The 16,858-nt window shown below is 46.1% G+C and overlaps 1 protein-coding gene across 4 annotated transcripts in view; it reads right to left on the bottom strand.

Annotated features, from left to right (window-relative positions):
- Positions 1 to 16,858, bottom strand: part of AFAP1 (actin filament associated protein 1) — a 177,056-nt gene that overhangs the window by 45,924 nt on the left and 114,274 nt on the right. For all 4 annotated transcript variants that reach the window (XM_054030627.1, XM_054030630.1, XM_054030629.1 and 1 more), the window contains one exon: positions 14,894 to 15,073. In XM_054030627.1, coding sequence (XP_053886602.1) covers positions 14,894 to 15,073 — 180 coding nt within the window. The remainder of the gene's footprint in view (positions 1 to 14,893; positions 15,074 to 16,858) is intronic.

Below are 16,858 nucleotides of genomic sequence, written 5' to 3'. Positions count from 1 at the left end.
AAATTGCAGTCCCAAAAAATTAAAAATATTTCAGTTCTTAGCATGTGAAAATGGACTGTTGGAATGAAAAGGCTGAAAATGTCTAGGCTGGACATTTTTGTGCAGCCTGAACTATCTCGTTAATATTTTTTTCTATTACAATAGTGCCTGGAGGCCCCAACTAGATCAGGAGTCTGTAGTCCGAACTATTGTACCAACATAGGTCTGATCATGTGAACACACACATTGTGTCTTATTGACGTCAGTGGGACGAGGCACACAAGGTAAGTGTTTACAGGATCAGGGCCAAATAGAAGACAGAGTACCTGCCTCAAGGGGCTTGCCATCTAGGTGTGGAATCCTGGTCCCACTGAAATCATTAGGTGTTTTGGCATTGACTTCAACGGCCAGGATTACATTCCTGGTGTTCCCAGGTGCTGGGCCTACATGCTCCTACTACATAAGCATTTGAGTTAATTATAGGGTGCTCACCTGTACTGAACTCATCAATTTCCACAATTACTATATACTATTTTAAATTAACACTATCAAGGCTGGAAGGCCCAATATTTGACCTACCTTTCTTTCTTTTACATGCTTGTAAAACCCAAAGGCTCTAGTCACCAGAAATTACCCACCATCTTCCATGATACAGGCTGCAGATAAGATACTGGCCATGTAGTAAGCCAGAGAACAGGTTGCCTGCTATATAGAACCCTCCAGAAAAAGAAAAACTCCCTGCATTCCACAGAGTGACGGAGATGCGCTAAGTGAGAAGAACTTGAGTAAATGAACTCCTTGCTTCCTGGCCACTGCTTCCTAACTCTGAAGATAGGTATACTGTCTCTTTAAAAGTGGTGGCTGGGGAGGGTTCTATATAGGAGTGCAAGAATGAAAGAGAGGGAGAAAAAGTAGCCTTAAGGCCAAGCCCCTGTGATTCTTATTCTCATTTAGCTCTTTGCTCCATGTTAGAAGAAGGCGATTATTTACCATTATCAAATGTGACATTGGCATCCTCAATCTGCCTGTCTTTCTCTTCAGCCTGTGCGAGTTACGGCCCTAGTAAAGTACCAACAAAGTGCTGGATGTTTTACAGGCAGATATGAAGACCTCTCCGTCTAGCAATTCACATAAGTAGCCCCAGCAGGCTAAGAGGGAGAGAAGAAATAACTTTCCCACGCTACTCTCCAAGTGCTAAAGAGGAGCTTGTGCTCCCCATTGCAATGACACACCTTTTGTAAAAGCACCCCTAGACTGAAGTGAAAAGGACCATCTCCCCTGCCCATTACCATTGGTTGGGTGGAGTGGAGAGTGGCAGGGGACTTCAAACGAGCTAGCAGCCACCAAGATGGTCTTTAGTCCACATATATCCCCTTTAAAATTCCCTCCTGTCTGACATTCAATCAGGCCAACCCCCATACACTCTGGCCTGTGTTATTACCATCAAACCTACTGTCATATATGGCAATTGGATCAGAGTCTTGTGAAAAAAAAAGAGCGTTGGGCAGCTGCGTTATGTTGCTTTCGGCACTGGCATTGCACTGCTGCTACAAATGTGGAGGTACCCCTCAGAACGGAAAGCTGCCTACACTGTCCTCTGGATGCGGATATTATTTTAGTCCGAAAAGCTCCCCTTGTAATCACGGATATGATTTTCTACAAACAGATGTTTTAATACCCGTTTTATGAAAACAAATGCAAAGAAAGGAGCTCAACCCATGAGCTAACAAATCACTGATTCCATGCGAAAGAAGGGGGGAATTATTAGGGAAGGAATATTATCTAGTGGTTAAAGCAGGTAACTGAGTATCAGAACTCCTGGGTTCTCTTCCCATACCTACTGCAGACTGTATCTGTGACTTTTAGGAAAGTGCAATTCTGCCCCAGAAATAAGCAAGTATGACATGTGTGGTTCCATATTAATCGTTTCTCTGATTTTCATATCACATGTGCTCATTTTACACAAACATTCTTTTTCTTACTGCCAGTCCCCCGAGCCCACTCTGGACTGTGGCAGTAAAGCTGTTTCATATCAACAGCAATAGCAGAGATTCTGCAAGCCAGACTAAACTTTCAGGTACACCTCTGTAACTCATGTAGTCTTCACGTTATGCCTTCAACAACACTTACATAAGCCCACTAGCCTTTCATTGGTTTGCACTAGTGTAACTGAAAACATAATCTGAAGACAAGGGGGTTGTACAGTTAGATGAGGCTAGACAGAGCCCAGTCTGACAGACATGGATGGAGTGTGCAAATATGTTTGTAAAAAGCCTCTTTTCATATGGAAACTGAGCAAATGTGACATAGAAGTCTGTCAGGCACAAGAAAAAGGGAACCACACAATGCCACTTTTAAGACACAACCACAATTTAACCCTTTTGTGTCTCAGTTTACCCATCTGCAGAATGGGAGGAAACAACCCCTCAAAGGGCTATTATAGGGTGTAATACATTAATGTTTGTGAAGTGCTTTAAGAACAAAAGGTAAGTAACCATTTTTTCTTCTTTGAGTGCTTGCTCATGTTGATTCCATTCTAGGTGATTCACAAGCACTATCCACAGAGGTGGGCTTGGAGTTCACTGCTTGGCGGCTTGCAGTACCGCTCTACCGAAGCCAGCATCATCCAGGGCCTGCTGAGTAAGTGCATAGCAGGCTGTGAAGGTACACCTCTACCCCGATATAAGGTGACCCGATATAACACGAATTCGGATATAATGTGGTAAAGCAGTGCTCCGGGGGGGAGGGTGGGACTGTGCACTCTGGAGGATCAAAGCAAGTTCAATATAATGCGGTTTCACCTATAACGTGGTAAGATTTTTTGGCTCCTGAGGACAGCGTTATATTGAGGTAGAGGTGTATGGACCGACGACCAGATATCCTGGATAGGCACTTGAGCCAAAAAGGCTGCCGAAGAGGCCTATGCCCTGGTAGAATGGGTGGTGATGATCGGTGGGAGCGGCATCTGTGCTTGATCATAGCAAAAGTGAATGCAGGAAGATATTATCTGAGCAGAAACAGGGTGACCTTTCAGTCTGTCGGCCACAGTGACGAATAATTGTGTTGACTTACAGAACGGCCTGGTACTGTCAATATAAAAGGCCAGTGCTTGTCTGACGTTGAGGGTATGCAGCCTGCATTCCTCTTCCGACTTATGCGGCTTCAGTAAGAAGACCAGTAAGTAAATATCTTGGCTTGAATGAAACTGAGAGACTACCTTGTGGAAGGAAGGCTGGGTGCGGTCTTAGTTGGACCTTGTCCTTGTAGAAAACCGTGTAAGGTTAAAAGACCTCCTGAATGAGGAGTTGCTCGTGAGAAGGGTCCCTGAAGAGGGACGGGAAGGAGGATGGAAGGTTGGTCGGCTACAAACTGCAGGGTATAGCCCAACGAGACTGTGTCGAGCACCTAGTGGTCCAAGGTGATATGGGACCAGGCTGACCGGAAAGGGTGGAGGAAGTTGAGGAAGACGGGAAGCGGATCCGTTGCAGTGACTGGGGCGTTGTCCTCGGACGCATCCTCAAAATGACTGCTTTTGGCTGCCTTAGTCCCTGGAAGTACCAGGCTGGGCAGATGGGTGAGATGACGACTGGTGGCATTGCTTAAAACCCCGTCTTTGTCCTTCTTTTTGTAGGGGCTGGATCTCGGGATACCCCAAGACCTTGATGACGGCGGAGGCTGCGGTGGACGGAATGGCTTGCAGGCCCAAGGAGCGGAGGGTGGCCCGGGAGTCTTTCAGGCCATGGAGCCTTGCATCAGTCAGCTCTGAGAGAAGCCCCGTTCCCTTGAAAGGGAGGTCCTGGAGGGTGGACTGCATCTCCTGGGACAACCCGGAGGTCTGTAACCAGGAGCTATGCCTCAAGGCTATTGCAGAGGCGACCACGCTGGACGCCAAATCTGTGGCATCCCAGGCCATCTGGAGGGCACCCCTAGCCTGGCCCTCTTCTACCAGAGTGGTGAACTCCAGTGCCCGATCATGTGGGAGGCTCTCCCTGAACTTGCTGACTGAGTCCCACAGGTTGTAATTGTATCTGCCAAATAGGGCCTGATAGTTTGAGACCCTAAATTGGAGGCTTGCTGTTGAATAAAATCTTTCTGCCAAATAAGTCCAGCCTCTTGGCATCTTTATTTTTGGAGGTGCTACCCACCTGGCCTTTTCATTGACAGCAGATATGACCAGGGCCCCCGGGGGAGAGTGTATATGTAAATATTCAACCCCCTTTGTGGGGACATAATACTTCTTTTCCGCATTCTTGGATGTGGGCGGAATGGAAGAGAGGGTCTGCCACCCTGATGTGGTGATCTTCAGGACCCCTGGATGAACGGGCAATGCCACCCGGGCTGGGCAGAGGAGGGGATGACATTGAAGAGGTCATCAGGCTCCTCAGCTAGCTCCTCAACCTCTAAGTTCAGGTTGGCTGCCACCCTTTTAAGTAGGGCTTGGTGCTCCCTGAAGTCATCAGGGGTGGGGGGAAGGGGAGGAGCTGCCGGTTTGCGAGGGCCCTGCCACTGACGACTGCATCGCTGGAGGGAGGGGAGCGTCCCCGTGCTGCGTCAGGACTGTTCTTTGGCCACTGGGGCCTTCTGCGAAACTGCTGCTTTGGATTTGGCCCCTTGCTCCAACACTGGTGCCAGCTGCGCCAGGGGTATGTTGTCCAAAGCCACCTGGGAGGAGTGGTGGAGTACGGTGCAGGCATAAGAAACACCCCCACGGGTTCCAGTATTGCCACTGGGTGGCCCATTGCCCTTGATCTTGCGGGCTCCCAGATAGGGGACGATTTGTCCTTTACAAAGGAAGAGCTGAACTGTCCAACCGACCTGGACCACTGCCCTTCCAGTGACCAGGGCGGGACTGTGGAAGCCTGTCTGTCGACTGACTCTCGCTGGTGGTACGGGGAAGGCGAGGGCTGGTGCCTGCCTGTAGAACGGTATCAGGGTCCCGGTGATCGGTGCTGCGACCAGGAACGGTCTTCTGCTGGAGGGGACTGACACCTGGGAGATCTGTGAGGCGATGGTGACCTGCGCCTTGGCGATCTCTGGTGGGAGGACTGTTGGTACCGGGTGTATGGGGATCGGCATCGCGACTCCAGAGTTCCATGTCTCACAGGTGGGGAAAGTGGCGTCTGAGATCTGGGCCTCCTGACTGGAGACCAAGGTTGCAGTGCCGGGGTCCTTGACTGTGGCAAGGGGAACAATGCCTGCAGACTGGGGACTGAGGATGTTCCACTGCCTTTAGGGGCAGTCCCATAGCCGATTTGGTCATCTGAACTGGTGTCTTGGTGGGATCCACCGTGCGGCCAGGCGTCTGTGGTGCTAGTCACCCTAACTGTTCTTTGGCCGCCACGCCCGCTTCGGGCGCAGGTGTCGCTGAAAATGGGCTGGGACCCTGTACCTCTCCCCAGAGTCGGGTCCTTGGCTGTGCTGGGGGTCCGACCACAGTGGTATCCCAGAGAGCCACCATTGCAGGCATGAGGCCTAACACAGGTTCTTTGCCCGAAGTCCCCTTGCGCAATGACTGTGGCCCAGTTGATTTAGACCAATTCTTTGGTACCGGAGAGGGGAAAAGGTGCCTGGCGGATCCCGGTGCTGGCGGTGCACTGCGTGCCGATGCCGAAGTACCTGGCATGGAGTCCAAATCCGAGGGCTCCGATGCTGGGTGCAGAGCAGCCTCCATGAGGAGGGCCCTCAATCGAATATCCCGTTCTTTTTGAGTTTGGGATGAAAATTTTTGCAGATCAGGCACTTTTCTTTTCTATGGAGCTCCCCCAGGCACTTCAAACAACTCTCGTGAGGGTCACTGATCAGAACACGGCTTGGAGCCTGGGGAACGGGGCATGCCCCGCTTCGGGACAAAGTCCCAGCTGGGACTCTAACTACTGAACTACTACTGTGCACTTAACAGCTAACTAATCACTCGACTAAATAACAAAGAAGAATGATCTAAACAATGAAAATCCACTAATGTTCTTGCTAAGCAAGACCAGGCACACCAACCAACCGTCATGGGCGGTAAGAAGGAACTGAGAGGCGTAGGGCCGGTGGTTCCTGATAAACTGCCGCATGAGCGCAGCACTCCAGAGGGCGACACAGTTGGCCCTACGGATACCACTAAGGCAAAAGTCTCCGACAGTTGTGCATGTGGGCGCGCGCACACCTAGAATGGAATCAATATGAGCAAGCACTCAAAGAAGAACTCTACTTCCATAGGTACACCATCAACATTTTCCATTAGTGACCCAGCCCAACCCTGCTTAGATTATGAAAGCTGATGGGATCACAGCAGTATAGTTGGAAACATTAAACTAAAGAAACTTTACCCAAACAATGCATACAATTATAAAAAAATGAATATATTTTGATAAAATGGATTTTTTAGATGGTCTTTCACACAGTGCTTGATGACCAAACATTAGAAAACACACTCTAGCAGGCAATACTACAATGGCTAGAGGATGGACTTCATGACTACTCCGTCTCTGTAATGGTCATGATTTTGGACCTTAAGGCCAAAGATATCTTAAGTATCTTTGGCATAAAATAGTTTTTTTGTTCAAAGACCAGTTTTCATATGAAGGGGTTGTTTGCAACACAGAACCCATTTACTTGCATGAATGAAGTCACTAAGGGCTTGTCTATACTTACGCGCTGGTTCAGCGGCAGGCAATTGAACTTCTGGGTTCGATTTATCGCATCTTGTCTGGACGCGATAAATCGAACCCAGAAGTGCTCGCCGTCGACTCCGGTAATGCTGCTCGGTGAGAGGACTACATGGAATCAACAGGGGAGCCTGCCTGCCGCGTCTGGACCACGGTAAGTTCGAACTAAGGTACGTCAACTTCAGCTGCGTTACTCACGTAGCTGAAGTTGCGTACCTTAGTTCGAATTGGGGGGGTTAGTGTAGACCAGGCCTAAAGGAAGTATATTGCTGTAATACCATTTAGTATTTTTATTTCTTCATCCACTACCTCTTTGGGGCATGCTAAACAAGTGTAATTTCTCACAGCCAATTGGATATATTGGAACAAATATTCAGAACATATCCGTAGCTGCACACATGCATGCATATTCTCAAACATCCATTGACAAAGCTCACTTTTGAGGCACAAAGAGTAACTATGCACATCTTTTCATGAGCATGTTTATAGGCGCAATTCAGTTTTACTGATGTAATCTCTATAGCAGCCTGGAATCTGTAATGGTTATGCTTGGTGCTCTGAAATTCTGACAGACTGGTGACATCAGTTATTCTTTCAACCAAGCATTCTTTAGCTGGTAAGCCTGAAACTGCCTATGTGGTTTGCTGTCTAGACTAGATTTCTCATCTGTTTTCTGGTGTCATCTCTATAGAATTCTTTAAAATCGTCTATGTATGTACCAGAGTTCTATTTGTTCTGCCATCAAATAATCATACTTGAATCGACATTTTTAAATCAGTTGCTTAAATAAAGTAATGTATATTGTCAAAATTACATCTTATAAAAAGATAAAGTCAATTTCTTCAAGGAAAATCACGTGACCAGTCCTCCTCTCCCTAGATACTGATCTTGGCCTGTTCAGGCTAACGGAAAAAGTACTAGCTTGAGACTTAAATTTGGATCCTTGCATGAGAACAACTTGTGCTTGGCTTCTAAGCTGGCCCCACGGGTTCATATTTTTGAAGAAGATGGCATCCCTGTTTGATAGGTGGAAATGGAAGTGTTCTGATAGGAGGAAAATAAGGATCCAATCAGCCTTCTTGTCTAAACAGTACAATAATCTCAGAAGTTTGGGGAACTAAGTGTGCTGGATATAGCCATGGCTGTATTTCCAAGGTGGGTGAAGCAATTCATGCATGGGAATATATAACTTAAATCTAGCCCATGCATTGTCTGTTGTGCAGAACCATCAGCTGCTCTGCTGCACTTGCAAAGTGTGGGGCTGCTAACACTAAAACAACACCAACCTCAGATATCCCATAGCACTAACATGGCTGTGTAGATCTTCCCCATTTCAGAGACTGCAAACCCATGCCGTATCTTTAAGTAGTGTTGTATTAACTTATGAATGATTCATGTATGATTGTGTTCTACTTTATACAGCTCATGCATGAACTACAAACAGTACAGGGTCATTTGTAAACAACACCAGAGAAACACCATCCTTTGGGATGGCTTGAAAATACTGTTTCAGGCTTCCAGAGACCTAGAAACAAAGAGTGTGGGACATATAAAGGATCAGTATAAACAGGCTAGGGGTAGGGTTGCTAGGTGTCTGGTTTTCGACTGGAACACCCGGTCGAAAAGGGTCCCTGGCGGCTCCAGTCAGCACTGCTGACCAGGCCATTAAAAGTCCAGTTGGCAGCACAGCGGGGCTGGCAGGCTCCCTGCCTGGTTCCGCGGGGCTCCCGGGAAGTGGCTGGCATGTACCTCCAGCTTGGGGACGGCCACAGGGACTCTGCACGCTGCCACCACCCCAAGTGCCGGCTCTGCAGCTGGGAACCATAGCCAATGGGAGCTGCGGGAGCAGCGCCTGCACACAGAGCCTCCTGGCTGCCCTTCCGCCTAGGAGCTGGAGGGACATGTCGCTGCTTCCTGGGAACCACCTGAGGTAAGTGCCACCTGGAGCTGCACCCCTCATCCACTCCCGAACCCCAATTCCTTGCCCCAGTCCTGAGCCCCATCCTGAACCTAAACTCCTTCCTGGAGCCCACACGCCTCACCTCCCGCACATCAACCCCCTGCCCCAGCCCTGAGCCTCCTCTTGTACCCCAAACCTCTCCATCCCCGGCACCACCCCAAAGCCCGTACCCCGAGCCCAGAGCCTGTATCCCCTCCCACACTCCAACCCCCTGCATTAGCCCAGAGCCCCCTCCCACACTCCAAACCCCTCGACCGCTCCCCGCAGCCTGGAGTCCCCTCCAGCACCCCAAACCTCTCATCCCCAACCCCAACCAAGAGCCCGCATCCCCAGCCGGAGCCCTCACTCCCTCCCGCAGCCCAACCCCCTATCCCAGCATGGTGAAAATGAGCAAGTGAGCGAGGGTGGGGAAGAGTGAGCAACAGAGGGAGGGGAGATGGAGTGAGTGGTGGGCAGGGCATCGGGGAAGGAGCAGGGCAAGAGTGTTTGGTCATCTGCAATTATAAAGTAGGCAACCCTAATTGGGGGCCCACATTTTAACTGGGCAAATGGACAGGATATTCTGTCCAAAGAGAGGTCCCAGACTTGCTGAAGGATTGGACCTCTTTGGGCCCAAAGGAATGATGCATCATTTCTGCTATGTTTATCAGTAAGTGTGTGGGAACTTTTGTTGTTTTTATTGGTCTTCTCTGTAATGCTTTGTCCTTAAAATAAATGTACTCTGCTGAGAAAGAGCTGTGTGGTCACCTGAAACTGCTCAATATACCGGTCATAGCCCTTGGAAAGTAACCAATGCATAAGTGCCGGCCGTTACGCAGACTGCCTTGCGGGGGATGTCACAGTGTCTGGTAAGGGGCTGTGCAGCCTTAAAACCCCTGGTGAGGAGGGAGAGGGATGCCGGTGTCTGCCCAAGAGAGGTAATGGTTGTGAGCTTGAAACTTTAGGTGGGTGCCCCTGAGGGACCACTAAGGGAGAATACAGGTGCAGGTACCCTGAAACTGTGGCACTTCCCAGTGGCAGAGTCTATGACTCTGCCCTGTCTGACAATCAAATCTAGAAATCACATGCTGGGGACAGAGATCATGGGAGGGAGTGCCTCCCAGCTGATTGAAAGACAAGAGGGAAATTGAGGGCCCCATCATCTGCCCGTTGAAGTCAATGATCTGTTTCACTGGAAAAAGAATCTGGTACAGTCTGGAAAGAACTGTGTTTGGTCAAGAACTCCAACTCTTTCGACAGCCAGAAAGAATCAATAGTGGCTTTTCAGCACTAAAAATGCTCCCCCATCTATTTGTAGAAGGAGGACCACCCCCCCCCCCCAGCCACTCCTCCCAACACAACACAGTGAACTCATTCCCAGTATTGTCCTTTCCTGCACACATCCACACACATTGCAGGAGCTCACAGGGAGTTATGGAGTAAACAGTAAAAAGAACATTAGCTTCAAAATAGTGCAACTTGAAATCTGAGGCATTTGACCATTGTCTTCCATTGAAAAGTAGTATTTCTAATGGACTAAAACTGAGCTGCTGCCACCACTGCATAAATTGCTTTAGGACTGTTCTGGAGCAGGCAATTTGTATAGTATGGAGTATGTTATAGCAAAGTTGTAATCTTGGAAGTTGAGAGGACAGTAGCCTTGCCATGTACTTGAAATAGCTTTATTAATGAAAAGCTTTGTAGTGTGATGGAACTGAATAAACTACTGTCAATCTGTCTCCAAATGTTCTGCAGATTGCCTAGTCTTTCACTCTCAGCACAGATACAATTTTGCAAAGTTTTTTTTTTTTTTTTTAGTAGCAGGAATGTGCCTTGTATGTGGAAATAACTATCTCTGCCTGTGTCTGTGAAGACCGTTTTGTGTATAAATAAATACATTAAACATGTTTTACGAAAGAAAGCCTGATAAGCGCCAATGCATTCAGCAGTGCAAAATCCAAGTTTAGAACAACACAGGAAATAACAGTGCATTTAGTCTGATCTAATTACAATGAAATTCCTTTGAAAAAGAATGTGACAGACTAATGCCATTTCATTCTAATCAGTTGACATATGCGCATGCAGGACAGATTCCAATCAGTGTTTATGAAATGTTAAATGAATTAACAGGACACTTATTCAGTGCTACTTTTAAAAAGTACTGGTGTTATAAATAGCCTATAAGAGATCATTGTTACTTTCTATGAAAATCCAAATATCAAATCCTGAGATCAGAGTCTGCTCTAGACACAGGCAAGATAGGCAGTTGCTAGGATGGCCGATTTCAGGGCCTCCCCTGGTTCCTTCCAGGAGTGGTGGCAGGTGATGAGGCTGGCGGGGCTGCCAGTTGGGGCTCCTAGGGGCAGGAAGCGGACCCCAGTCAGGCTGCTGAGGAAATGCTCTCATCCCTAGCCGCTCCCCACCTCTAGTGCAGGTATGATTGTGGCTGCAGATGCAACTCAGGCACTGAGTGGCTCTGAACTACTCCTGGCAGCACTGCCCAAAGCAGTGACTTGCCTGGCTCCACGTCAGCACCCAGCCCACATCTGCTGCTCAGCGCCCAACCTCTGCAGACCCTGGTGCCTGGGCAGCTCTCAGCACCTGCCCTGGCTGCTAATCTGGACTCACACTGCGATGGCCCTGTACTACAAGCCTGACTGTGAAGAGCTCATCTAGAATGGTATGAGTGGCCTGGGGCTTGCTGGGGACCAGGCAGGGGTGCAGGCTTTGGGGTGAGAAGTGCAGGGGGGCCTGGGTTGAGCTGTGTGGCTCTTGGAAAAGAACTGAAGTGTGGGTCAGGAGTCCCTGGCCCTGGGAGGGATGGAGGAGGCTGGGGAAGCATTACAGGAGGTGGATGGGGAGTGGGTCACTGGCCCAGGGGGTGAAGAACATCAGGGAAGACGTGTGGGGGGAAGATAGGGAACAGGTCCATGGCTCCTGGGGGGTGGATCCCTGCCACAAACTTCTAAGCAATTAGGAGGAACACTGAAATTTTGCGTAGGGCGGCCTCTGCCTGAGCTATTAAAGCGCAGAACAAAGGCTAATCTGGTGGTATAGAGAATTACAGATTAATTTTCCATTCAGCAAGTCATCATGCAGTCATGCCTCTGAAACTGCTCTTCACTTCTTCTCTTTCCATATGCCATCAGGAAATTCTTACGTGTTTAATCAAACCGTGTTTAGAAACATACAATTTATTCTTAAGAAAATAAGTACCATATATGGTTACATCAGAGCAAAGCATAGAGAATGTTGGGTAGATTCTTATGTATTCAGACTTCTAGATGCTCTTAAATTGCTGGATTAAAAGTTTTTTTTAAAAGCCACTATAGCTTAAGTTTCCCACACTACCTCACTGACCTTCACATCTGAGAACAGCAAAGTCCAACATAAATACTAGTAATCTGGTTAGGATCTGAAACTGCAGTACTTGCACTGGGGACTTCCACATTTCTAGACACTGAACAGAACAGAGTGAAAATGGCAAAATCCTGTTTCTCAGAAGACTGCATTTCCAGGACAAACTGCAACACCTGACACGCTGCTAGAACAGGACTTGAAAACTGGACTAAACCTTCTAGACAGACTGAAACATACCTGCACTTCTGCATGCACAAAACACATGCTCCCTGCAATTGACAGTACTACTACAGCTGTGCCTGAGTAATGTACTTACAGTAACATATTGCCAATTATCTTTGTCTTTAATACATTTTAAAGTGCTACTTCTTACTGTGTCTCTCAATTTGTTATATATTCTTTCCCCTTCTGCTTTCATCCCTCTTTTTCTCTTTCCTATCATAGCTCAGGATTAATCTTTTTCCTGAAGAGTCATCTGCTCCCCTTCCATTTCCCTCCTCCCCTTATGTACCTTCCTCATTCTTTTGCTACATCGTGCTCTCTAATTCCTCCGCCACTTTTTCCTCTCACCCCTCCTCTTCACACAGACATCTGCACCCATCTACAGAGCTGACAGGTGTTCTCTATCTCATGGGACACACTCATTTGGCAACACTGTCACACCTACCCATAGCTCTGTAGGCAGGAGTTGCAGTTGTGCCTTCTGACCTCCATGTCACCTGCTGAGCAGGCAGGCTTCACTCTCACTGTTCCCCCTGCTGGATCCCAGCTGAAGGAAGGAGCATTGGCACCAGCAACACAAGGTGAGAGGCCCAGCTGGCATCAAGCTCTCTTATTTTGTCCCTACAACTGCCCACATCCAGCTCCACCAGGCTTCTCACGAGCAAACATCTCCACACCCATCAGAAGACACACCCTAAATTCCCCAGCAGCAGCAATCACCCCCCAGTAACCAATCAGCCAACACCAATTCCCACCCTGCATCTTCCCCCAGCGACCAGCCAGTCCCAGCAGCCCCATCAATCAAAAACCCCTCCAGGCACCTCCATACTGCTTTCAGCTCTGCCGCCCACCCAGCTGCCCCTAAGATAGCTGCCCTCAGTCACCCCCACTTTCTACTGTCAAGATTTTGGCCAACTCCTGGGCCTACCCCTACCACTGTTTAGGGAGAACATGTGTATCAAACTGAAGTTTATGGATATATGCAAATTAGCTCATGAACTAATTTGCATAAAATGCCACATGGAGCTGTGCAACGCATAGCAGCTATGCATCTTCATACCTATCCATATCCACAGCCACTCTCACATAAGCTCATCCATTTACCTCCACAACCACACCTGCTACTCATAGGCTCCCCAGCTTCCCTCTCCCCTCCTATAAGTGCTCCATAGCTCTCCCCTCCCCTTCTCTTAAAGGTGTAGTGGTTCAGGGCTACACTATTCCCTTGCTATATCAGAAAGGAGCAAGCAGTACCTGGGTCTTTCTGCTCAACAGCCCCCTCTGCCTACTCCAAGTTTCAACTTGCCCCAGTCAAGAGGGATTTTACAAGCCCTGCGCTAGGTTTGGTAGAAAACATTTTCACCTATGGGCACAAAGAATTTCGTCCATAAACCAGGATGTTAAGAAGATAAGTGAACAATGTGTACTAATCTCTGCAATTCCCATCCACAACATACATGGCACCCATATGATTCTGCATATGAACTCAGTGCAATTACTCACACGCATAGTTACTTGGGCACATAAGCTCTCTCAGGATCAAGGGCCCAAGAACGTAAATATGGCTGGGTGGACACACTGGTATGAATTTGGAGTAGCTGCTTCACTCATGAATGGCAAAACCATGAATTCTTGTAAGTTATGCAGGTCACGCCAAAGGAATACCAATAAAACCTTTAACCAATCTAGATCATCATCTATTTTGCATTACACACAATTTACAGAAACCATTCCCCCCATTTTTTGTGTGTGTTCTAGAAAGCTAACACACGCTTTACTGGTATTGTTTCCCTCTCTTTTCTGCCTTGGTTACAATTTATTATTTTTGAAACACCAATGGTAATTCTAGGTCCTGTGGAGCCAACTGCCTTTGAAGCAAGAGTTCCCACTGCATAGGCTTAAGAGGGAGCATATATGATGATGCAAAGCATGGTATTCATTTGAAAGAAGGTGAGGATTGGCTTTTTATTGGCATAAAACAACCATTTCTGGCTTTGATTCATCACAAGATAACAGTGTTGTTGCTGTTTCAGGAGTAAATATTATACTATCATTTTGGGGAGAAATTCTACATTTGAAGAGAAGCAAACATTTTCATAACAGATTTGTTCATAACAGAAGGGGGTGGCTGTTTGAAAGCAAATCACTAGTTACTTGTTAATTAATTCTAAAAACAAACAAAAAAAACCCAAACCTAAAACCTACTGTCTTTTGCTTGTATTTTTTTTAATCAATACCAAAACTAATTTCAGTATTTTGAAGTTACCGGGGAAAACGTCCTTCTCCCGTCTCAATATTTAGCATCATGTGGCATTTTAATAAATACTGATTTGTTTCAGAGACTTTAGTGGCACAAAGCAGGTCTTATGACTTGCTCTCCACGGATTCAAAATCTGGTTTCTCATAAAATTGTACACTTGAAAGGGGCTGCCTCTGGTCATTTCACGTGACCAGAGGAATTCAGTAAACACAGCCATTCCTATTCAGGAAGAAGGGTCATCATACAAGGCAAAAAGTGAAAGGATGTTGTCAGTGGCAGGCGAAAGAGCTCAAGGGCTGGATATATGGGGCCATTCCTCTGAATAAGAAAAATACACCCAACTACCTAAAACATTAATTTAAAAAACAGTCACATTTTCATATCTCACCTTTTAATAGCAATTGATACTGAGTAACGAACGCAATGTTTTATTACCAGAAATGTTTTTAGATATGTGACTGGTCAGAAACCATCCAGTACCTTCAACCACTGTTCCGCCTGCTCTTTGCTCTGTACTGCTAGAACCAGAGCATCTGTTCCTTGGTGAGTGATTTTCAGCTCATGCTTCTTCTTTTTACTGTCTTTGGGAATGTATGTGATACTGCAGTCATTCAACAGCAGTTCCATCTGAGGTTGCTGATCCTTGGAACTTTTATAACACTAAATAAAAATGAAGTATGTTATTAGGTTAAAACTTAATTTCATGCACTTTTGGTGAAAGCCCTTATTGTATGGCAGTACTTCACTGCTTTAGCTTTTCTCACTCATCCCCTTACCACACACCGAAGTTAATCAATGCTAACTTGGCATCCATTTCCATCACCCCCTTTCCTATAGTGAAATGGCTGCCAGACTGACATTACTGGAGGCTGTTTAATCATAGAATAGGTACAGCATGGGGAATACCATCGCAGGCTTCTTTTATCTACCAATAAGCCTCAAACCTGAACTGGATAAGAGAGTCGGGGGTAGTTCAGTCTCCATGTTGGTTTACTCTTTGCCCTCTCTGCTAAGACTGATATGAACTTTTCTCCCCCTCAACTGTGACAAACATTAGTGAAGCCCCTTCAGATGCTGGGTCATCGATGAACCTGGCCCAGAGTTAAAGCTGTGACCTAAAGGTGAAAGGCTTCACACAGCGTGACTCATCTGATGGCTCATCTAGTGCCCATTCTGAGCTTCCATCCTTGAGTTCTTTCAATCTTTCAGTGCAGATAAGTTTTATTTAGATGTCATACACAGAATTAACAGATTTAAAATAAAAACAAGTCACGATCATAGCGCTGTGTGCCTGTATTTCCATGTCCAGTTACCTTAACTACGTGTGCAAATTGGCGTTTTTACCCCATCTACATTTTCATGGGCATGTACAATAGCTATTTGGATATTAAAAAAGACCGATCTGCATATGTAGTAAGGATAACTGAACACAAAGGTAGACTAACAAATGCACATGCATTTTTATACATGGATCTGAGACCCCTTATTTTAAAGTCTTGCCTTACCCACTTCATGTGCTAAGATTCAGGAACATATAGCAATTGTTAACAGGATATTACAAACACTACAATCAAGGCTGAGAAGGGAATCATTTAAAACCAATCTTTGTAACTGCTCACAATTTTCTAATTGTTTTCCTTTCAGACTAAAATGTCTTTGGTCTGGTCTCAGCTGAGTGATAAATAATTTTTTGAGGAAATTTGTTTTATAAAAAAAATCATGCTTAAGTTATATGAGCATGAAAAGCCACCATCACCTTTTAGCAGTTTAAGAAGCATTTCTGTGGCACATCTTAATATATATTTCTAGATTTTATTTTTCAGAGTATATATAAGAAGTTTACTAAAAACACACATTTACATAACAAATAGCGCCAGATGAGGCTGTATAGAAAGCAATTACTGGCCAAATTATTTATATTGAATGTCTGGTTCTGATCTAAAATATCACATTTTGGTCTCATTTGAATGCTGCATTTATAATACAGGGAATAACTAATCCCTAAACACATATATATTTGTATTACTTTCTGCATAACTCATAAGTTAAGTCTTCTAGGTCTTTCTTCCAATAGTAAACTAATCTTGTTTAAATTGCTCATTCAACTCCTGTTATGATTTTTATTTTCTTAATCCTCATTACAGTATTACTGGAAGAAAAAACCCTGGGGGGAAAAATAACAATTTCTTAGACCACACAAGTGGTTAAAGGAACATGTGGTTAAACGAAAAAGAGTACCACCAGGATTTTAAATAAATAAATAAATTGTAGAAGAAATATAATGTGCCTTTTTAATTTCTCTTTCTCTCTCTCTCTATTTTGATTTTAAGCTTCTATCCTTCATTCCAAAAGTCTGATTCCGATCTTGTGTATGTTGGCATAAATCTGGACTAACAACAGTGAATCCAATGGATTTACACCAATATAAGGGTGAATGAAATCAGA

The sequence above is a fragment of the Malaclemys terrapin genome, chromosome 5, assembly GCF_027887155.1.
Source record: "Malaclemys terrapin pileata isolate rMalTer1 chromosome 5, rMalTer1.hap1, whole genome shotgun sequence".
In the NCBI taxonomy this organism is placed as follows: domain Eukaryota; kingdom Metazoa; phylum Chordata; order Testudines; family Emydidae; genus Malaclemys; species Malaclemys terrapin.
The sequence above is the reverse complement of the archived record's forward strand: the minus strand, read 5'-3'. Positions and strand labels throughout refer to the sequence as shown.